Source organism: Nycticebus coucang, chromosome 23 (assembly GCF_027406575.1).
Source record: "Nycticebus coucang isolate mNycCou1 chromosome 23, mNycCou1.pri, whole genome shotgun sequence".
NCBI lineage: Eukaryota > Metazoa > Chordata > Mammalia > Primates > Lorisidae > Nycticebus > Nycticebus coucang.
This window is the reverse complement of record NC_069802.1, coordinates 21,225,724-21,250,574: the sequence shown is the minus strand read 5'-3', so window position 1 is coordinate 21,250,574 and position 24,851 is coordinate 21,225,724. Positions and strand designations below refer to the sequence as shown.

The 24,851-nt window shown below is 36.7% G+C and overlaps 1 protein-coding gene across 5 annotated transcripts in view; it reads left to right on the top strand.

Moving 5' to 3' along the window:
• Nucleotides 1-24,851, top strand: part of PCDH7 (protocadherin 7) — a 422,039-nt gene that overhangs the window by 61,493 nt on the left and 335,695 nt on the right. Inside the window, exon 2 of one of the 5 annotated variants that reach the window (XM_053577818.1) lies at nt 4,902-6,761. The exons of the other annotated variants lie outside the window; for them this stretch is intronic. Within the exon in view, the coding sequence (XP_053433793.1) occupies nt 4,902-4,979 (78 nt within the window). The 3' untranslated portion in view covers nt 4,980-6,761. Of the gene's footprint in view, nt 1-4,901; nt 6,762-24,851 lie in introns of those variants that run through there. 5 annotated transcript variants of the gene reach the window in all.

Genomic DNA, 24,851 nt, shown 5'->3' with positions numbered 1-24,851 from the left:
TGAAGACCCAAAGAAATAAGTAAGAGAACTTGCATATTTTTATGCCTGGGTTTGTCAAAGAAGTGAATAGTTGTAGAGATGTATGATGGGCAAACTTAGCAAGGGCTGTTTTGTCCATTTTTCTGTATTTCCCTGTGTCTCAGAGATTTAGGTATTTCTTTCCTTTAGCTATATGAAGGGTACCTCTCAAATGAGGGTCTTAGGACCTGCTTCAGGGGAGAAAGACAAGGGGAGGTGACAATAGCCTTCCCCATTCTGCTGTTTTCTCAGATGCAAAAATGTCATATTATGGAGACTAGTGCTGAGCCCATCAACATCTATACAAGTATTATAGTAATTAATAATTCATCTAAATTTTATTTTCAATACAATATTTATGTAAATCAGAAGGAAGTAAAACACCAAAATACCATCTGGAATTATTACTCTCTTAGTCCTACACTGACGCTAATCCTATGCTTACTGGAAGTCCTGGTTTCCATTTCAGTTTTCTACTAGTTTGAAAATAACATACTTTTCAATGTTGACAGATAATTGGCCCTGCTCTGGTTTAGCTTCTATGTTACGCATTTCGCCTTTAAAATATTAGTATCACTTCTTGTTTCTAGACTGTGGAAACTAACATCCATTTGACCTTCTAAGTCCTGGAGTATACTCTGCTTTTTATATGATACTTTTTACATTTTCCTTGATAAGAACATCAGTCAAGAAAAAAAATGCATGTGTGTGTATATATATATATATTACATACAATAATATATTATCATTAGAATCAATTTTATATATTGGTATACTTATTAAGTATACCAATAAGTACAATTAAGTACAATAAGTACAATTAATTGTACTTAATTCAATTAAGTACAAGTAAGTAATACTTGTACTTAATTGAAACCAATCATCTGGAACCTGATTTATTATTGAAACATACCTCATAAAAATACCTAGAAAAACAGACACCCATATTTTATAGCATGTATGTTTTCTGGTTTACCGTCAGGAAGCATTTCAGAATCATATACAAACAGCAGGTCTGTTTCTTGCAGTTTAGGCCAGGGCCGGGCTTGAACCTGCCACCCCAGGCATATGGGGCTGGCATCCTACGCCTTGAGCCACACCCTGCTGCCCTGCAGGTCTGTTTCTATGTTGACTGTTTAGTATACTCTTGCACCTGAGTCCTTTCCTGCTCTCTGAATACTTTAGTTTCCTTCCCAGCACTTGTTACCTATTCTTGGCCAAGGAGATCTAGAAAAGGGGAAGAATATAGCTTTTAAAAAGTTTACTTTTTACTAATTTTTTTGTTAGTTAAATTCCCAGCTTCAATCAGCCTCTGGGTTAGGAAATGGAAGATGACTGAGGTGCAAAAATAGCCTGGTAGGAAGTGCTCCAAATGACTGGGCTTTATCTCTGAGTGTATGTGTATGTGCGTGCGCGCACACACCTGCACGTGTGTGACATGTTGCCTGGGTGATAGAAGAAATCTGGGAGAAAGGTTGAGAGGCGAAGACAAAGGCTGTGTCTATACAACTTCAGCAGAATTGGACCTGACTGAAAGATTGGTTTGGTCTGATTTACTAGAGCCTATCTCTCCTCAGTGGCTGTGATCTGAAAATTGCTTCCAGGGCCATTTTAATTAGCTGATTCAAATCAAAACAAACACATCCTGGTAACATTCATTTCTAAACTTGCCGAAGACAGTTTTCAGATGGTGAAATGGTGATTCCTAAGTAGTTCTTGGTGAGCCCAATATGTGATTTGAGACATGCACTTTTGTTTCTAAACATTAATCTTTAATGGTGAGGGAAGAATCCATTTTTCTTGGCTTTTGTGACAGATGAGGGTTAGTACATAGTTGCATTTGTTCAGTGTATTCCAGGTTAAACCACGAAAACAGAAACTTGCTCCTACATTGTTAACTTATGAAATGAGAGAATTAGTTCTGTTCCTAAGCAACTTTTTAATAAGAGGACTTTATTACACTGTATGGCAGTTTGGTATATATATTATTTAAATACACTATATTCCAGGGGATGCTTTTAAGTTAAAAGTCAGGTCTTGCAAGTTGAAAAAAAAAAAACTTTTGACACTTCTGATCTACTATTTTGAAAAGTAATAAAAGTACTCTGTTATTTATTTATTTATTTATTAGTTATTTATTAAAAACCTTGCAGACAATTTTATATAGTAGCTTTCGTTTAAGGACAGGAGAGAATGACTATGATATGAAAGAGATTAAGAAAAGAAGCTTAATCAAATTTTAAATTGTCAGACCTAATTTAAGAAAGAGGAATAAAAGGGACACTTAATATGCTGTAAGATAAAGGGTATTTGCTGCAGTTTGAGAAAAGATATACTTCATAATCTAATGTCATCTGGTAAACAATAGAAAATGAAAGATAACCGTGTTTTCAAAATATTAAAATTAGATACGAGTGATACCATGATATGTAATTTTTTTTTTTTTTTTTGATACAAGAGTCTGACTTTGTCACCTGGTAGAGTGCCGTGGTGTCATAGTTCACAGCACCTCAAACTCTTGGGTTTAAGCGAGTCTCTTGCCTTCACCTCACTAGTAGCTGGGACTACAGGCGTCTGTCACAACTCCTGGCTATTTTTTGTTGCAAATGTCATTGTTTAGCTGGCTCAGGCTGAGTTGAACCTGCCAGCCCTGGTGTATGTGGCTGGCACCCTTACCACTGTGCTACAGGCGCCAAGCCAATGATATACAAATTAATGTCATTTTCTTAATTGCCTATTCCCAAATATGCATTTATTTATTAATCCAATTTTCATTGCGTATCTGTGGGCAAATATTGAGAAGGAAGCAATAAACAGAATGGGCATGATGTTTGCTCTCATGAAATATATTGTAGTCTTGCATATGATATGAGAAATAATGAGGGCCTACCCCAAAATAAATTATATAATTGATAATTGCTGTGGAAACATAACATATTAGTAAGACTACCTGTTAGGAAGAGTTCATGCAATCTTGGCATGCATGTACAACTGTATTGTTTAGGTTTGTTTGTATATAAAACACAGTATCAGAAACTTCCCAAAATTTAGCTTGTAGGAGTTCTGAAATTAAATATGTAGTGATAAGGCTTGTAAGTTCATCTTCCACCTACAATTCAAATCATGAAAATTCACTTATCATAGATTCCTTGGTAAATGTGTTTAGCTCATATAATTGGCCAGAAAAACCCGAGTTATGTTAACTTTCAGAGCTGCTAAAGAAAAAGAATTCTTTTTAGGAAAAGATAAAATTTAATTTTAAAAATTAAAACATTTTAAAAGTTCTTAACACAGCTAATATTGATAAAGCATTGTCAGAGCATTTTTATGCATTTTCTGCTCTTGAATATAAGCAATTGATTTTAAAGCTAGACAGTGCTTCTTTTTTTTATATCATTTAATATTTGCTTTTTTGTTGTTGTTGTTACTGTGCTTAGCTCACAGTAACCTTAAACTCTTGGGATCAAGAGATCCTCCTGCCTCAGCCTCCCAAGTAGCTGGGACTATAGAGCACCTGCCACAATGCCTGGCTAATTTTTTTCTATTGTTAGTAGAGACAGAGTCTCGCTCTAGCTCAGGCTGGTCTTGAGCTCTTGGGTTTAAGGGATCCTCCCACCTTTGCCTCCCAGAGTGCTAGGATTACAGGCATGAGCCACTGTGCCCGGCCACCTTCCAAAGTTAATTGATTAAATATTTAGTGCAAGGAGTCATTTACTTTTCTTTGAAGTTCGACTCTTATGTACTGATGCACTGTTAACTTTGAAAATTAGATGGAATATTTCTCTTTTCTGACCCTAATTCTTGAAGATAAGTACTATGGGTAGTGAGGTCTATGAAAGTGATTTATTATCATTTTGACCATATTCAAACTTACTAAAGATTTTTCTCTTAATAATTGCATCAAATTGGAAAAGCATGCTTTGTGTACTTTCTGGCACTAAAAGCAGAAATTAGCCTGTTGGTAGGGTCAAGTTCAGAGAACTATTTAGCACTGCCTATTTAAAAGTGACAGCAGCAACGCAAGTAGGACCTCTGAAGTTGACCACCCAAGGGACTGTAACCGATTAACACATGGAGGTGGTCAACATAAGGAACTAGGCCTACCGTACTGATACGTGTATGTGGTGAATGTCTAGTGTATGAAAATTAGGTCACTTTACAGAGGTGGTCAATGGGAGACGGTCAGCTGTGGATGTTCTACTGTATTTTAAAGGAATATTTACTGCCACTTACTTTGTGCAATCTTGATATGAAGTTGGAAAACATTGCCCTTTTACAGCCATGACTTTGGAGGGGAGTGTTATTCATTCTTGAGCAGAGATCAGAAAGCCATTCGTTGATAGAATATAAATTACCCAGACTTCTATAGAGAATGAGCTATTTAATGATTACATTTAGAGACTAGAGGTACTTTGAAGGAGGTGAACATTGAGATCAAGCCCAAGTCCTGAGATGTTAGGGATGTGCAAGTTATAAAAGCAATAACAGCAAAATTACCATTTCATTGTTATTCACATTTGTAGTATAAACAAATCCACCCCTCCCAAATTCCTCTCCCTGTGACATTTCATAGACTTGAAAAGCTCGAACTCTGAAACACAATTAATTCAATGTTTCTTATACCATACAAACATCTCTTGTCAGAGATAGCATCCTTGAGATTAGCTAGCTGTGTTGATTTAGATGCCCTGGGGTTGTTAATTGTAGTGGGGAACTGTTAGGTCTTTATGACTTCTGAAGGAGGTTATACTCACTGCAAATACATCTTAAAGAAGGAAAGAATACTATCAGCCAAGATGTGCACTCCAAGCTTTGGAACTAGGCTGGCAAAAACTCTGCTCACATCCCTGTAAAGCAGACATATATTTTTGTATTTTTTATAGGTGGATACATTGCAGACCACGAACCCCTCTGGCCACAGTGAGGAATCGTGTAAAATGAATGTATGTGCTCGTAAGTGAAATACACGCAATGTTCCAACTCAATATGTTGGATCCTAATAGACCTGGATTTGTCTTGTGTAATAAGAAATCGATTCCCAAGGGGCAGAATCACTAACTGCTTAAAATGAAGCTCTGATTTTGAAGAAAACAAAAATGGCTTTAAAATAAGATCTCGGCAAAAAGGAATCAAACTATACTTTGAAAACAAGTGGAAAAAAAAAAAAAGACAAGCTCTCAATATGGAATAAAGAAGGGATGTGAGAGAGGTTTTGCAGTCTTATCAGTTACTGTGGAGAAACAGAAACAGATACCACCCTACTCAGGAGTATGAAAAGACGAACAGGAAATCCTTTTCCTTCGGTTTGCACTTGAATGGACTCAGGCAAAGAGGGGAGATACGTATCCTGTTACTGTGTATAGTTATTAACGTGGAGATTGGTACACACTTGATTGCGTTTGCCTTGCCTAAATTAATTGGATGCATTATGTAGAATTCACCTGAGCCTGTACTAGGTTGACAGAGAAGATGGACGTGTATACCTCAGGACTGGAATCTGAGAACAATGCAGTGCCATTTCATAAGGCGCTAAGAAGAAATACTGCTGCCTGTCAGGGAGAGTGAAAAACTGGTGGACGAAAGAGGAAGTAAAATGCCATTCTTACGTTTGTGAAACATAATTGATGGTGGTGTGAAAGCCGGAAACAGACCACAATGTAACTCACAGACAGTTTCCACCTTTTCTGATTGAACGCAGGGTTAACCGTGTAAGTGTTAAGGAATGTATGGCCATTATATCACTAGAAAACTGGCCTTCTAAGTGTGGTCCTATGCATTGATGTATGCAGAAGAGGGTCTTTTTAATTTTATTAAGGATGACTTGCATGCAGGAAGTACCTCTTTGCATTAAAGCTACTTGCTCCATTGAAGATACTGTACACACATGGAGCATAATTTTTGTATGGGTGTGAGTGTATGTGTATGCATTTTTGTGTGTGTGTCTAGGTGGAAGGAATTAAAATTTAATGATTAGAATTTGCACTTTGGTTCGTTACCTAGAATGTAAAGAGGTAGAGTAAACTGTCTTACGCTGTTTCGTCTGTTATCATTACCAGAGATGATTCTTCACAAAAAAGCAATTCTGAGATAGAATGACTACTGCAAAGATTCTCCCATTAAATGTAATATTTAATGTCATTGAGCCATTTAAATTAAGATGGTACCTGTGTCTGAAAATTATGAGAGTGGGCTCCTGAGAAATCAGTCTACATATAGATAGTTGGAAAGTCATATTATATTCTTTCAGGCTGCTTTGCTCAATGATAGGATACGAATCATGGATGCTCTTGTAGAAGAGATTAGAAAAATATTTATGTTCTAACTATAATGTTTTAGTTCTACCAATAAGTTACATGTGCTTTTTCCTTCAACCTAAAGGATATAACAAGAAACCATGTATAGATAAGGTAGTGAACATTTAAAGCAGATGGACGTATTTTTTGTAGTTACCATGTGCCATAATGATTTTGAACCTGTTGTTCTTTGCTATTTGTACTCATTTCTCTTTATCTGAATGATTAACTTTATAGATGAAATTTTTACCTCTTCTTTCTATGTGACAATCAGGTGTGGTTGGTACCCTATCTATAATACTACAGGGATTTTTGTCTTTAATTATGGTGATGATAATGAATGATAAGTGTACAAACTGTATAATTCTATGGCATTGAGTATTTTTCTGTGACCAAAGTAATAAAAGACACCGTACTTGATGAGATGTCTACCTTTCCTATTTTGATAGTCTTCTAAAACATAAATGGGACTAAAAATACGTTTAGATTGGTGGTTTTTAGAATACACTGTATCTTACAGTTGGAGAGGAAAGACTTTAGAAACAAGATAAAGAGAAAAGGTTTTACAGAGATAATTTTAAGCATGTATTTGAGTAAAACACTCTGAACAAGTTAGTAGTCTTGGTGTTAATTTTGTTCTGCCACCCAACAGCCAGACCGTAGGGAAACACATACATTTTCTGAGTTCTCAATATTGTGCTTTGGATTTTAGATTCCACTATTGATTTTAAGATCATTTTAATTCTTAACTGCAAAAGATTTTGATAACTTAGAATATTATAAACTAGTATGTAATATTCATCACATTACTATTCAATACAGCTCATCTGTATGAACAGAATCACATGCTCTTTTTCACATCAGTTGACCCAGAGCACAATGCCTGCCTTATGGCCAAGGAAAATTAGAAACTTATGGTTTTTGCTACTTCAACCTTAGTTTAACCTAGCGGAAATATGTACCCAGGTATAAATAATCATGTTCCGAGATCAATAGGTCCCTCAAAGTCAATTAAAGCAAGCAGTACCCAGGTACAAACTCACTTAATTTATAACAGAGGAAACCTTCTTATTTTTCAATGAGTTGAATGCATTCCCTCACAGAACACTAAAGTGTGAAAACCATTTTATCTTGCTCTTTACCCCCTCGGGGTTGACCAGCCCTGTTAGGTGTCTGCCACTTCAAAAGCATTTCTGGATTTAGATCAACCTTGAGTTCAGAGAAGGAATCAGTAGCCCCTGATGTTTGTTGCTGAAGACTCTTTTATCTAACAGTAATTCTCTGCTCTAGTAGAAGAAGCGATAGGTAGAGGAGTCTTGCCACTGTTATAATTTCATGATTAATGTTTAGTCACAAAGTGCCTCACACAGAAAATAGTACTTTTATTTTAGTCTCCTGCTACTACTCCCACTGGGAGAGGTCAGGGAAACAGTAGGAAGCAAAGTGAAGGCATACGCACGTGTTGTTTTGCTTTTCTTCTGTTGTAGCATGTGGATTGCAAAATCCTGCCACTGTCAGAATCACAAAGGTGATATGGACAATCTTCAGGAATCTTACTTAGAACAGTGATGGTGTTGAACCTTTTTTATTACAGATGGATTTTTGGTCATTAACAGAACTGACTTGGGTAATAACATTGAATTCTGTCACATTTATTTTTCATTTCACAAGATGAGAAACTTAAATAGGAGATTTGCAGAATTCCGCCCACTATAAAACTCTCATGGCCCACTATTTCTTTAAATAAACCTTCTTTTTTTTCCCCCTCTTGCCTCTACTTGAAACAAAACAAAACAAAAAGAAGGCTCAGCTTTGCTCAGGGAAAATGGCTATCTAAAGAATCAGAGCAACCGTGAATGAGAATCACCATTGAAAGTTGTATTTGGATGTTACTATCCGATTAGATCCCCATGCATAAAAATGTCCCTATATCTTCATGAAATTTAATATAACAGAAAGCTGTAAAAGTATCATCTGGGATTAGGATATTTGCTTTGGGGTTTTAGCTCTTTATCAATTTCATGAAGCAGATAGTTTTAATGTCATGATACCCATTGTAGAGATGAGGAAAACAGAACAGAATTTTAGTAGCTTCGTGAAGGTACAGAATTAGCAGTAGGTAGAGCCCTGACATTCTGGGACCAGAGGTCAGTCTCAACAGATGGCTTACAGAGCTTTGAAAGTGAACAGTATTATCAATGGAGAAACAAATTAGATTCTGAAACTATTTGGTGGTACAGAAATGAATGTTGCTCCCTAGATGACACGTCTAGTGGCTTGAATGAAGCAGACTCAGCCTACATGGCATAAATGGGGAGGTATTCAGAAGTTCTAATACACAAGTATTGGATAAAGGTAAAATCTGATACATACAGAAGGTCTGTAGATAGGGAAGACGGGAAATACTTTTCTTATTTTTATTTACTTATTTTTGAGATAGAGTCTTACTATGTCGCCCTTGGTAGAATGCCGTGGCATCACAGCTCACAGCAACCTCAAACTCTTGGGCTTAAGCGATTCTCTTGCCTCAGCCTCTCAAGTAGCTGGAACTACAGGCGCCCTCCACAATGCCCGGCTATTTTTTTGTTGCAGTTTTCATTGTTTAGTAGGCCCTGGCTGGGTTTAAACCCACCAGTCTAGGGGTATGTGGCCGGCGCCCTACCTACTGAGCTATCGGTGCTGCTGGAAAATTCTTTTCTAATTTACTTGCTCAACATATACCACTATGAATATGTACTGTTTGCATCAAAAAAACATTTCAAAGATGAAGATCTTGCTACTGGGATGTAGGAGCACTGCAGACAATGGCAAAAACATTTCTTTGAACAGGGAGAGTCACCCCTTACCGGGAGTACAGCCATTCAGGGTTAGAACGCTGTGCACACAATGGCAAAATATCATGGTGGATGAGAGGTCAGCGTCCAGAGTTCACACGGCTTAGATCTGAAATGTGGCTAATACATGTACAAGGTGAGTGCCCTTCGGACAAATTACATCTTGCTGCCTCCCTCTTGTTATGTAGTTACTAACAGTATCTACCTCATAATGTGACTTTTAAGTGAGATGAATCCAGTCAATATGTGGATGATATAAGGAGAATTCAATAAGTGCTGGCAATCATTCATTTTCTCCTTGTTGTCTTTCTAATTGACATGTGAATAGGAGTGTAGCTGTTGTTGACTTAAATGTCCATGGGCCAAAATACATGTCCTATCACCGTCAAAAAGTGAAACAACTACAGAAAAGGGAACACCACGCCTTCTGTATTCGCTTTATACTACGGTGTGAAACTTAGAAAAATTGGGCAGATGCAGGTTCTCAGGGAAATTCATTAGTTTCTGGTCTGCTGTAAATCAAATCTTGGAGCTCTGTGAGCTCTAATTTTTTCAAGCATAGATAAGTCAAAGGAAACTGTGAAAGCTGGAATCAAACCTTTGTCACAAACCGATGATGAAAGTTTCCAAAAGGTCAAAGAATAATTTACAAAGATTATTCACAGTCATTCTGTCATGCTGATTATAAGTGGCTTAAAATTGTGAAAGCTAAGAATAATAAATTATTTCTTATATTATCATAAAATGTTAATACTGATTCTGATAATCAATCCACAGATAACTAGTTGTTATTCTTTGCAGATATTTAGCAAGTGTCTACTATGTATGTTTAGGGCTTATTTTAAAAATCCTTCATTAAGTAGAAAACGTGTCACATTTATTAAATGGCAAGATTTAAATATATGAAATATAAGCAAAATAAGTGTTTGCTGAGTTTGAATGGATAATGTTTACATCGGAACAATCAGTGGCTTTTGTTGAAAATGTGGTAATCTATTAACTAAATGTACCAGAGATAATAAGACAAACAAGTATGGAAAATATTCAGTTTGCCTGTTTAAAACTACATTTTGAAAAGAATGTACAGATGAATAATTGTGACTAGAAAATCTAGCCCTCAGAAATGACTCTCTGGTCTTGGAACCACGTGCCATCACTTGTGAAACCACCAGAATGTTGTATTTGAACTCCAGATCACAGTTTGGCATCTGAAAAGAAACAAAGTCGACTTCAGATTTTTATTAGGCCACAAGTTTCAATCATTTTTACACTTTTTCATGAGAGAGCTGGCTATTCTATCATTTTATAAATGTTAATTACACCATCACAAATTATCTTATGCTGTTTTTTGCCAATTTCTAATAAGGAATTAAAACTAAAAATATCTTCATTGTCTGTATCGTTACATGTTGGGGGAAATTAATGTTTCCAGTTTTAAGAGATGGAGCCCTGAGATCAGGTACAGCTCAGCCTGTTTCCTAATTGCTGCTGCCCTATTGTGTCCCTGAAAATTCCATCTCAGCAGGACCCCAGGACCCCAGGGTGGATCTAGGGCTCTAATCTTTCTTTGCTGTGTGTCCAGCTGTTAAAGGCGGTCAGCAAGGGTTTTTTCTCTCCTGTGTGTCAGGCTCATGAAAGAACCAGATATTTGGCATGTGTATTCCTGTAAGATCAGAAACTGCCTCCTGAAAACATTTTAAGTGGGCACAGTGTATAATAACTTTCTGCTGGTTGACTTTTGAATAACTCTGTATATTTATTAAATAAAAATGTATGTCATTTTTTGAAGCCCCAGTTGAAACCTGATTGTTAAAAATCAATGCATTTGAAAACATTACTTGTTATGAAAGACATTTGATAGTTTTAAGGAAACAATCAAAATTATTATATGGGCCTTTAATGCCTTGATATTTAGATTAAGAAAGGGGCTGACTTCCAAGACTTCCAATTAGTCCTACCTTACCAGAAGTTGCATTCAAATGAATATCAAGGAGTCTGCAAACACAGGATCTTTTTATTTTTCAATAGTTCATTTTTAATACTTGGAAGAAATGCAATATAAAGCTTAAATTAAGGCCTTTAGCCAAGTGCTCTTGTCTTCTGAGATTAACATTTGGATTAAAGAGCATGATTAGAGGATTCTAAATTAGTGGTTACCAAGTTGAACTGACACAAAAGTTAAAACAAAGTAATGCAGCAATGTATTTCATGCAATTTATTTCTTATACCAGCTAATTAGCCCTTTCATTAGCATGATGTTTCATGTTGTGACCTAAGCCATTGTACTCCCAATGGATTTAATGAAGACAATGAAAAAAACTGAGAGAAAGCTTTAGAGATGTTGATGACTATGTCACCTGCCAGGAGAATTAAATATAATTCTTCATTTTAAAATATGAGAACACACATATGCTTTGTTACTGAATCCAGAGCAGATTTTTTTTTTAAAGGCATTGTGATGGTATGAAATACTTTCTGAATTCAAGGCATATCTAATAACAACAGGTATATTTGTGCAATAGAGTTAAATGAACTACATTTTAAATTCAAAATGACCACAAATCAATGCCTAAAGGGTTCACTTAGATACAAAAGAAGTACCTCTTTACTATTTGGGGAACAAACATGAAAAATATGTATAAGGGTGATCTTATTTTTGAATTTATAATGTGATTCATAGGATTCTATTAAGGGCCATTGCAATTAACTTACAAAGCGCAGCATCTGGAGAATCACAATGGGACTCTGCCTTTGGACAGGCCAGAGGAAAAGAAATATGCATCTTAGAAATAATTTATCTTGCATAAGACATGAAAGGGTCCTCTCATTCTTCCTCCCCTCCTCCCCCCACCCCCAATGAGAACACTTTCAGAATGTGTGTGCTGTCTTTTTGCATGGGATGTGAGTTTCTGCTGAGCCAAAGACAGTCTTCTACCAGAAGATTGGTTCTGCCTTTTCAGAACCACAGTAGTTACGAAAATTGGGCCATAAAACACGGCAAACTTCCTGAAGGGTTTTACTCTTCGTGTCATATTGCTCACGATTCACAACACGCAAAGAAATAAAATGTTTTAAGGATCTGACTAATATCCTGAGATTGAATCAAGCTTGCTTTCTCCGTCATGAAAAGCTGATGGCTGCCTGTTTAGGCTGTTACTTTCCTGTATACCACGGTGGGTCCACTCTTTCCTTTCCATCCATCACAGCCTCTTTTGGCAGTTCCTGTATAGATACCATTTGGGATATAACTTTGGAATTATGTAACTAACAGGTAATTCATTGTACCCTATGTGTATATGGATGTCTATAAATTCAATTCATTGCTATGCAAAACCTTATAAGGAAGAAGACATTTAATTTTTTTCTTGTCTTTTTTCTTTGTTTGACACATCAATTCAAATGGCTCCTTTTTGTTTAGTTGGGATTTTGAGGAAATGCCATAAAATTATGTAAAATTTTTTGTATTTTTTTTTTTTATGATCACACCTCACTGCAACTCAACTTGATTGTGAGAGAAATGGGAGTCAGGTAGGAGAAGACTTTAAGGACAGGGGAGTGGATGCTCTGAAGTTTTAGGGGAATAACTTTCATAGCAGCATTGAGGAAGCCTGGGAGAGAGCAGAAGCAAGTCCATAGGTACCTGTGCTGTGTGCTTCACTGAAACGTATTTCTGCTAGAGTTAAAATTCCTGTGGCATCTGTAGCCACACTTTACATAGTATAGGATGTAAGAGAGATGACCAAATTTGATCACTTCTAGGCAGCAGTTAGATGCTTTGCACTTGAGATTTACATCTTTAATAAAGAAATAAGGATTATCGGTAACAAAAGAAACAAGTTAATGCATGGTTTCAAAAAAAGATAGTCACAGCAACATTCTTTATTCTTCGCTCAATTAAACTATTTACATGTGATGGCGTGGCAAGTCAGTATGAGGTTCGGGATAGAGACAAGCATGATTTTAGCATAAAGTTTAAAAAATTTCTTTCTTGAATAGTGGCACTCAAAAAAAAAAGCTTTCTTGATGTTAAGCAATGATTCTAACGAAATAATGCCGAGGAGGTTATCTTGAATTTGAAGGTGAAAGACTCAACACTCATCAAATTTCTGTCCTTCTCTTTCTACCTCTAACCTTTATCTAAACTGTCCATTCTAGAAACTAATTTTTATTTCAGGCTTTATGTAGATTTTTTTTTTTTTCTGTTACAGTATATTACTCAGTTTTCTCAATCATTTCAGTTTTCTTTTTGTGTTTCATGGCTTAAAAAAATTATTCCACAAATTATACAAATATTAATTTTACCGTTCTATAATTTGTAGGATCCGTTATTTCCTTTGGCAACATTTAAACAATTTATAGGATTTCATTTGCGGAACTAGCAGTGAACTATAGCATCATAGCTCACAACAACCTCAAATTCTTGGGGTGAAGTGATTCTCTTGTCTCAGGCTCCCAAGTAGCTGGGACTACAGGTGCCCCACAATGCCCAGCTATTTTTAGAGACAGGGTCTCACTCTTGCTCAGTCTAGTCTCAAACTCCTGATCTCAAACAATCCACCTGCCTACGCCTCTCAGAGTGTTAGGGTTACTGGCGTGAGCCACTGCCCATGGCCAGTAGTTCCTTTTTTTTTAAAAAAAAGCATTTTTACCTTTAATTCTAATTAAGAGATATATATATACCAGGTGCTTTTTGCCTGGATTTTATTTTATTTTTTGGTCTAATCTTTGATTTTCCACCAAGGAAATTGTAGAGTTGAAAGTGCCTATAGCCAAGCTAGGACTATCTAGACTTTCAAGAATTTTGAGCTGGGCGTGGTGGCTCACGCCTGTAATCTTAGCACTCTGAGAGTCTGAGGGGGAAGGATTGCCTGAGTTCACAGGTTCGAGTCCAGCCTGAGCCAGAGTGAGAACCCGTCTCTAAAAATAGCCAGACATTGTGGTGTGTACCTGAATTCCCAGCTATGTGGGAGGCTGAGGCAAGAGAATCACTTGAGCCCAAGAGTTGGAGGTTGCTGTGAGCTATGATGCCACACACTCTACCAAGGGAGACAAAGTGAGACTGTCTCAAAAAAAAAGAAAGAAAAAACGGAAATTTTGAACCACTGGCCTCTGAGTCACAATTAATGTATGGTACTTATACTTTTAAATTTTCCAAGAAAAGTTCCCTGTAAGCTTATTCTGTATTGCTGAATCCATTCTTAGTATTCCATATTATGTAGAGATTGCAGGTACCATAACTGTGCAAAGTATTTAATTCATGGTTCTACAGATAAATATTCACTTTCATAATATACATTTTTCAAATTGCTTCTATTACGTTTTATTACATAGTTAAACAAAATCTTAAAAAATTACATTCAGCAAACTTTGTCAGATACTTTTGAAATACATGATTATCTGTTGATTTAAATATTGGATCATTTTTAATAGGTTTCAGTAGGAATACCATTGTGCCTTTGTCATTGCAGTTGTCTAGGATGTGACAATTCAAATCTTATTTTTCTAATCGAAAGAGTTAAAATTTGTTTCCTTTTTAAGATTCACTAAGAAATCAAAATTTTCTTACTAACATTATTATGAGATGATATAATATGTGATATGTTATACCATTGAATATTTTACCATGGCATATAATTAAGAATTTTCTCAATGCTTGATTTGCCAATTATGAATGTAGCCTATTATTGTCATAAGGAAAGTGTATTAGGAATACTAATGTCAGTATTGAGTCATGAGCTAACTTGGCTGAAGCATTAACCAATGGAATATGAAAATATAAAAGTGCTGGATTATGCCAGATACACAGACACATGCATAACCATGTATATGGAAAATCATGTTTGTATATTATTTTTGAAATAATGGATTTTTCTTCATAGATAGTTTCACACATATTTATTTAAAATGTTTTTCCATTTTGAAGATCACTGAAGAGCTATAATCACTCTTAATTTCTCTCAAAAGTTATTGAGAACCCAGGCATGGTACTTGATGCTAAGTATGCAAATACAGGAAAAATACTACTTGTGCTTTCAAGGAACTCACTCCCATGAATGTTAGATGTGTTGTCAGTGCTAAAGTAAGACAGAAATAGGAGTAATGAGGACATTTGAGAAAGATTTAATGATACAATAACCTTTTGAGTTGAATCTTGTAGTAAATGAAGTTTCCTCCTTGAACTAGAAGAAAAGAAAGAGGCATTTGAACTGTCCAGAAATCGTGAGCAAAGTCATGAAGGCAACAAAGTTCCTAATTTATTAGGTAAAAGGCACATAATCCAGTGTGGTTAGACAGTAAGGAGCATGGGATGGGAGACTCAGCATGAACTGGAATGAAGAGATAGACAGAGGTGAGCTTTAAATTTTATGTCTGGCAGTTTTTGTTTATCCTGAAAGCATTTGGAAGCCACTGTAAGTTTTCAAGCAGGGGATGTTTTAGGAAGTTGAGTTTATGGACAGAGGGGAGGGTGGTGCATAGTGAGAGCACTGGAGAGGGGGTGCTGGTCAAGGGACTAGTTAGTCTGACCAAGTCTGATCATGTGACTCCAATGCCAAGCTCCTGGACACTGTTCTTGGAGACGGACCCAGAGGCCTATGGTCAGAATGGTGTAAATAATGTGACAGATGATGTTGGAAAAAAAAGAAAGAGAAAACAGGAATAGATGAGAAGTTTGCTTTGGATTTTAGTTTTGAATATTTAAATAAGAAAGTGGAATTTGAAATGTAGGGGATAAAATTGGATGAAAACATTTAAAGTTTATCTACATTTAGTGATAGGTGACTCCATTCAAGGATATGAAATCCCTAGTTGAAACAACAAACAAACAAAAATATATGGAGAGAGGGAGGGAGAAAGAGAGTGAAAACAGACGGCAAGAAACTGATCTTGAGGAACCATGGAAAAATAGAATTTAAATAAAAAGGCAAAGAAGCAAATTTAGAACAAGGATAAAATCATGTAATGGAAAGGGAAGAAGGAAAGTATTTCAGTAAGTATGGAGTTGATACAAGCAGTAACAATATTAATCCCAACAGTAATAACAAAAGCCAGTTCAACCCTTGCTAGGGACTAAACTTTGAACTAAAGACTTTACACAAATTTTCCTATTTAATCCTAATAATATATTTTATTTTAATGCAATGCAAACCAAGTTTATAATCTAATATTTTAAAGCAAAGAAAGTTTTCTGAACCATGGAGTGGAACTCAGGACGGATAAGCAGAGGATGAAGGAACAAGTTCATAAAGGAGGAAGGTTTATTCTAGTTCCTGAGGGTAGAATGAACTTCAGAAGTTAGTGGGAACTGCTAGCTATCTTTTCCAAACACTACTTCTGGAATGACTTACATCCAATTATTTTAATTTATTTAAACACTATGCTCACTATTCAGATTGCAGAGAGGAAGTGCTGAAATGTCCTGCTGGGGAAATTTGCCAACCTTTTGGTTAGGGAAAGATGACAGTGTTTGAGTAACAGTCCTCCCAGGCTAACTCAGTAGGTACAAAGTAATATTTTAAAAACCTGGGGTGTCCTCATCAACAGAAGGTGAGACAGAAGACCAAAAATCACATCATAACAAAGATATTTGTACCAGAATGTTTGCAGCAGCCCAATTCATAATTGCTAAATCATAGAAGAAGCCCAAGTGCCCATTGACCCAGGAATGGATTAATAAATTGTGGTATATGTACACCATGGAATATTATGCAGCCTTAAAGAAAAATGGAGACTTCACCTCTTTCATGTTTACATGGATGGAGCTGGAACATATTCTTCTTAGTAAAGTATCTCAAGAATGGAAGAAAAAGTAGCCAGTGTACTCAGCCCTACTATGAAACTAATTTATTGCTTTCATATAAAAGCTATAACCCAATTATAACCTAAGAATATGGGGAAGGGGGAGAGGGATGGGCGGAGGGAGGGTGATTGGTGGGATTACACCTATGGTGCATCTTACAAGAGTACATGTGAAACTTACTAAATGTAGAATGTAAATGTCTCAGCACAATAACTAAGAAAATGCTAGGAAGGCTGTGTTAACCAGTGTGATGAAAAATGTCAAATCGTATATAAAACCAGTGTATGGTGCCCCATGATCGCATTAATGTACACAGCTATGATTTAATTAAAAAATAAAAATAAAATATGCTGCAATATGAAAAAAAAAACAAAAGGTGAGACACAGGATAGCAGTACAAAAGTAACCCACGCATTTACAAATTAGTGAGAGGGAACCATAAAACACGCCCACATTTAAGGAAGTTAGGGAGGAGATATATTCATGTTAAAGCTAAACCCCAGCATTCAGATCAAAATCATTGAAGACTCATGAAAGACTACTTTATGTAGAATTTCTAATAGATTACTCATCACGGTTGCTAGGCGAGAAGACTACAGCCAATTTTAAGTAAGTAGACACATTGAATGCAATTCCACTTGGAAAATGCCAGGTCCTTTCCCAAGACTTTCTGCAGTGAAGAAAAAGAGGCAGTAGTTTGTGGAAGACGTGGAGAAAGATCTTTTTTATGGAATAGAAAATTAAGGTAGATTTGAGGGTTGAAAACATGTCAGAGGTTGAATGGGAAAGAGAAAACACATTGATGAAACTAGTGCTTGGGCAGAGGCAGAATCAAGTGGAATGAGAAAGTCAGATGGAAAAAAGAATGAGGAGTCTTCTTCTGAGATGCGAAATGATGTACAGATGCTTAAAGATGCAGATAAATTTGGAGATGAAGAGGAGGGAAGCAGAGGGGGTCATGCCTGATAACCTCAGTGTTCCCTGCAGAGGAGGGGAAATCACATGTGAAGGTTGAGAGGGTGAGGATAAGGGTGGGAATGTGAGGAGGGTGTGGTGGGAACAGCTGCCGTGTGGAATGGGAAGACCAGCCAAGTGGGAATGAGTCAGGGCTGCTGAGCAGCTCTGAGGGTTCAGCTGACATTGGAAATCATAAATTTGTCACAGAGTCAATCAGCATGGTTATTCAATTTTCTCAGGAACTCTTGGCAGCCCAGGAGGAGGAGGAGAGCAAACAGATGGTAGGATTGATTTGGTAATGAGATTGGCAAGGCAGCTGCAAGAGAAAGTTAAAGAATGGAAGAAATCAATTGCAGCCATGAAAAGTGTGTTGAAAATGCTTATCAGGGAGGGATCAAAACTAGGGGGAGAGGGAAGTCAAACTGGGAAGGATTAGAGGCTGCCAGTTCTTGGAAGAGTAAAGCCATGGAGGTCATCTGCCTGAGAAGCTCAAGACCAGGGTTGTGGGCATGAGCAAATGAGAAAAGTTATGAGAGAGAAGAATCTCACTTTTCTAGACATTGCCGTAAAACACTTTTTGATTAGAAACAGCCCATTTTGTATTTACGGGTGAGGGCTGCCAAAGCTGAGTGGAAGTCTCGGTCACTAAAAGGATTTCAAAGATACATGGAGGAATGTGACAAACACGGCGTCTAGAATGACAACAATGACAGAAGAGAAAACAGCAAGAACAGCAATGAAAGCAGCTGCCGAATTATTCAAGCGAGTTGTGGAGTTTTTGTGGATGACTAGGTTTAGAAGAGATCTCAAAACATTGACTGTTAGAGCTTTGTAATTATATAAGACTTAACGGAATTAAAGTAGTAAAACAGCATCCCAGAATTGGAAGAGGAAGTTCAAAAGAATGCCCCTTCTATCCTGAAATAGAATGACGATTATTACTTTTAGCAAAGGTCTAGCATATTAGGCAATAAACTCATTGCAAATAGTCCCTCTGTTTGAATATTAATATGTATTTAGCCTAAGATTTTTTTTTTTTATTGTTTGGGATTCATTGAGGGTAAAAAGAATTAGGCTACACTGATTGCAATTGTTAGGTGTAGTCCTTCTTATAATTGTGTCCCAACCCCATGATGTATGTGCCATACACCATGAAGCCCCATCCCCCTCTGACCTCCCCTCTACTCCCTCTCTCCTTTGCTACCCCCCCACCTTGTATTAGATCATTTACTGCATTTGTATTAGAATTGAGTACATTGGATTTTTGCTTCTCCATTCTTATGATGCTTTACTAAGAAGAATGTGTTCTACCTCCATCCAGGTTAATACAAAAGATGTAAAGTCTTCCTCTTTTTAATGGCCACATAGTGCTCCATGGTATACATGTATCATAGCTTGTTAATCCATTCCTGGATGGGTGGGCATTTAGGTTGTTTCCACATTTTGGCAATTGTAAATTAGGCTACAATAAACAGTCTAGTGCAAAATTCCTTATGATACAATGATTGTTTTTCTTGTGGGTAGATGCCTAGTAATGGAATTGCAGAAACAAATGGGAGGTCTAATTTAAGTTCTTTGAGGATTCTTCATACTTCCTTCCAAAAAGGCTGTATTAGTTTGCAGTTCCGTGTTAAAAGCCTTCTTTCCACATTCACACCAGCATCTGCAGCTTTGAGACTGATGTGGGCTAGCGTAAGATATTCTTCAGTGGATAAATGACCTCCTCTCTGTTAGCTAGAAGGGAGACTTCTCTATTAGGTCATGAGAGCTTACATTTAAATACATGGTAATGTAACCTATTTTGAAGATTGCTATAGTTTGAATATTTTTGTCATCCTCAAAATTTGTGTGCAATACTGAGATGGGATTTTTAGGACATGATTAGGCCTTAAGTATTTTGCTCTCATGAATAGGATTAGTGCCTTATAAAAGGGCTTGCGAGAAGTAGCTAGGACACGTTTGTGCTTCCACCTTCTGCCATAGGTGGACACAGCAACAAGGTGCCATCTTGGAAGCAGAGAACAGCCATCACAAGGCACCGAATCTGCTGGTGCCTAGCTCTTGAACTTCCCAGCCCCCAGAACTGCAAGAAATAATCTTTTGCTATTTATAAGAAATTATGTTTTGCTATTTAAAAATTACCTGGTCTAAGGTATTTCATTAAAGCAGATAGAAAAGATTAAGACAAGCATAAAATACCTAACATCAGAAACTGATCTGTGACTTAGTCACCAGCTCCAGTGATAACCTCTTGTTTGTAATCTCCTTCATAAAAACTTGTATTGTCGACATGGCCATTTTCCACTATTCACATCTTAAGATCTCCTTAAGCCACCCCTATTGTTTTTTTCTTTCCACTCTATTGGCATGACTTATTAAGGTCACCAGGTCTCATTTTGCTGAATTCAGTGGTCAATTTTGTCTCTTTTTGTAAATCTTGTCATTTGAACAGTTGTTCACTCACTTTCCCTGGTGCATCGTAACACCATACTTGCTTGGTTTTCCTCCTCTGTTGTTGGCTACATCTTACCAGTCTGCTACACTGGTTCCAAGAGATGTCTTAGTGTGTAGTGAACCCAGGATTTTGTTTTTACTTCTCGCTATCCCAGACTTCCCTTCACTATACTACAAGTACTTGGTGCTTCTAAAGGTAAAGGCAGTATCACACAGGGGTCACATGGTGGGTTCCAGGGCCAGCTTCTCTTCACCTGTCACCTATTAGCTGGCCGACTGAGGCAAGTTATATAATCTCATACTAATAAGTACTAATCTCGTACTTTAGTTTTTCTCATCTGCAAAATGAGGATAACACTAAGAACTTTATGAAGTTTTGGGAAAGATGAAAAAAGCAAACAATATAAATAAGTAAAAAAATTGTGAAAACTGTTCTTGGCACAGAATATGTCCTCAGTAACTGCTAGTTTCAATTTTTTTTTTTTATAAACATAATGGAGTGAGAGTAAAGCCATTCATTTCTCCTCAAATATTCCAATTTGCTCTCCTCAGAAATCCTTCTTACATGAGTGAATAGTACTCACTTTTACCCGCTTTGTTCAGGGTAAAAGCCCAGAGATTGTCTTTTATTCTTCCCCCCATGTGCTATCCCAATATATCAGTAATTTCTGTTATCTTTACCTCAAAATTCTATTCCAAATCTGACCACTCTTTACCACCTCCTGTTCTAAAGGTGGCCACACACATCTGTACCTTGTCTGTCTCTGATTCTACTGTGCTTCCTATAATACATTCTTTTTTTTTTTTTGGCAGTTTTTGGTTGGGGCTGGGTTTGAACCCGCCACCTCTGGCGTATGGGGCCGGCGCCCTACTCTGTTGAGCCACAGGCGCCGCCCCCCATAATACATTCTTAGAGTGATCTCTGTAAGGTGTAAATGTAAATATAGGCTGGATATTCCTTAACTGAACTGCTTGTAACCACAAGTATTTTGGATTTTGTAATATTGCATTCTCCTTACCAGTTAAGCGTTCCAAATGTGAAATTCGAAGTGCTCCAATGGGCATTTTCTTTGAATGTCATGTTGATGCTCAAACATGTTGATGCTCAGATTTTAGGGCATTTTGGATTTTGGATTTTCCGATTTGAGATGATCAACTAGTACATCCTTTCACTATTTGAAATCCTCCGGTGGCTTTCTGTTTCAGTGAGAATAAAGTTCAGTCTCCCAGAGTGTCTACCAACATGTTTGGATCGATCGGTACTAGCCTGCCTCTGGGACCTCAATTCCATTCACTTTCAAAACTATTCATCAAATCAAAGCCACTCTGACCCCTCTTTCTGTCACTCAAACATGCCAAAAGATTTCCATTTCAAAGCTTTTGAACTTGTTATTCTTCTTCTTGGAACACTTTCCCCTCTGGTCTTCTTGTTCGCCTCCTCTTCATCATTTAAATCTCATTTCAAATTCCAGGTCTTCACAGAGGCTTCCCTGACCCCTTTTCATCAAATATGTTTTATATTTTCTGTAGCACTCATCAGCGTCTACACTCTCTGCCCCAAGCCTAGTTTCCCCGTATTTATCCCTATAAAACAGCAGAAGTAGAATTTCATTTATTTTACCTGATTATTTACATTTTGGTCATCAGATTTCTTGAATTTTATTGCTGCACATACTTGGTCATATACTTGATTTTTTAGATGCTACTCTGGTATCTATGATGTATTCATTACGCATTTTGGAATGGTAAGCTTCTCAGCTACCCCCTTCACATTTATAGATATTGGTGTGGATAAATGGCATTCATCTTGGTCTGGATTTCTCATGAAGAGCTATATGCTTTTTTCCTTAAATGGAGCTATTAGCCTTTTGATACACTGAAGAGCAAAGAAACAAACAACTAGTAACTAACCTGAAGATTGTGCTTAAGCCTAAACTATTTCACAGTAAGAGAAAATTATTTTATTCTTAAAGTTAGTATACCAGAAGATTCTATTATTTTAATCAGTGGTTTCCAAAAGTATAAACAATGCATTACAAACAAAACCAAGACACTTTCTTCCTTACACTTAACTTTCCTTTTGAGCAAAGCAATGCAAAATGTATTTGTCATTATTTCTGAAACAATAGTACCTATGTACCTGAGAATGTATTTTTTGTGGTAATAAATATCAATTGGGATGAAGATATTGGTCATGGGGTCATGTTCATGGATGACTGTTCTAAGGTGATATGAGCACATCAGGTAGGAATGATCTGCTATCATGAACTTTCTACTACAAAACTGATGATTTTTAGTTATTGAATGTAAATACAATGATATGTTTGCAGCACCAAACAATTCTTTATAATTACTTAAAATTTTAATAAAAGTTAGATTTTCTATGTATAACCTGAAATTTCAATATTGTGTTTCTGGATTCTTGTTGCATTTTTAAAGACACGACAGAGCCAAGGCCTAAACTAGCCCGTAGTATGACAGTCAAGATCTGTTTGTTAACAAAGGACATTTGGTGATCCTGGGACACTTTCAAAATTCCAGTTGGTGGAGACAGATAGATGAGAGGCTTTTTGAGTTTAAGTATGCTGTAAATTCTGAAGAGAAATGCTTAATTTGAGCTTAAATGTATGAAGATTCTCTGAAGCAAAGGAAATCACAGCCCTGGTTGCTTTTTCCATGAAGGAAGGACAACGCATGCAGTCCCCGTGGGCTGTTGGAAGACTCCCTAGGGACGCTTGTGTCCTCTTCTCTGAGCTGCTGTAGGAAGGAGGGGTTGGCACGTAGGGTCCTCTCTGCCTTGGTCAGGAGAAGGTGTCTGAGATCCAAGCGCATATCAAGGACGTCGGATGGACAGAAGAGAAGCTGGTATTGATTAAATGAGCAAACGTACCAGAAATGGGGCGAATATTGGTTCTGGAGAGCACAGTTGACAGGTTTTAAATATCACTGAAAAGTTGCATTAAATGAAGTAGTTTTCATTGCAGATTTAAAACATTTAATAAACGGTTTTTTGTTTTGTTTTTAGTTTTTGTTTGTTTGTATTTGCTTCTTTATTAACAAGTAATTCCCCCCAACAATGACAGTCATCCCTTTTTCAGAGTATCCTGCTCAAATCTTCCTCTAGTTAGCTCATATTTTGTTTTATTTTTCATTCAGCATAACTTAGGCATAATTCCTAAAAGAACACCATTTGGCTAATTTCCATCTGGCATTCTTTCTCTTATTTTTCTCTATAAAGGGTACAGTCTAGGTTTTAATGCTATTTCTGAATAAATTCAGCTTTCAGTAGAACACCCATCCTGCCCCCTACTCCCGCTTTTGATATAAGCAATTACCTCTTTTTGTGCGAAAAATAAATATAACTTCAGGCTCTAGCTGGGTAGAATCAGATAAAAACAAATTGTAGAAATATGGGCTCACTAATTTCTAGTAATCTTTTGTATGCTGTACAGTCAAACATGTCATGTGAAAAGTTCCGTCTGTGCAGAAGAATTGAGTATTTTACACACAGATAATTAGAAAATTATCAAGACATATGTTGCTTTTACAAATGTTTTTGTATTTATTGTTTTGCAGATGATACCAAAAATTATCATGGTGCTGAATTATGAAAAACCTCTCAACAGAGGTCTTCATCAGTAACTAATTGCTACTATTTGTAACCCACTTTAAAATCAAATAAAGCACCCATCTGGTAATTCTATTAACAGTTTCTATACTAAAATGGCGATTGGTCCTCAAAGAAGAAAATATGCAATTATGAAATATTCATATTTGTGTTACTATTGAAAAGCTTTCAAATGTAAGCTTAGAAAATAGAGTCGATCATTCCTTTTCTCATTCACTATTAAACCTATAACCTTTTTAAAAATCAAATTGGATTAATGACGTAACTATGGAGCTACATATACTCAACAAATGGAAAATTGCAGCAATTATCTGAATAAATCAGGCAAAGAAAGAAACATTCATAATTAATCATTTGAATAGTATTATCAAAACCCTCTCTCCTCTCCCAACTCACTGCGGAATTTATGGGCTTTGAAGAAGCCAGGTGTCTCCATTGAAAAGAAGAAAAAAGAAATGCTCTCCCCCAACCTTGTTATTTTGAGGTCTGACCTTAAGCAAAACTGCATGTCTCTAAGAGTCAGGGTCAGTGTCTGTGGTGGTCAAATGTGAAAAATGTCTCTGCTTGTTTGTGACAAGTGCTATTAAGAAGAATTAAACAAATGATGAATTTGAAAATGTTCTGTAAAAGCAATTCCCTCTCAGGACCCAGAAGTAGTTACAATAAAATGGTGATTGGCCCTCAAATTAGTTGCACAAGCTTCTGAAGTAGAATAATATTAATCGCTCATATGCAGAGGGCAGTTGCTTTTTTGTTTGTTTGTTTTTGTTTTGTTTTGTTGTAACTGGGAGGAGAAACAATATATAGATTTGCCCCAGCCCAGCTTAATTCTGAGCCTTGATCCCCTCAGAGGGTCACCTGCCATGCAT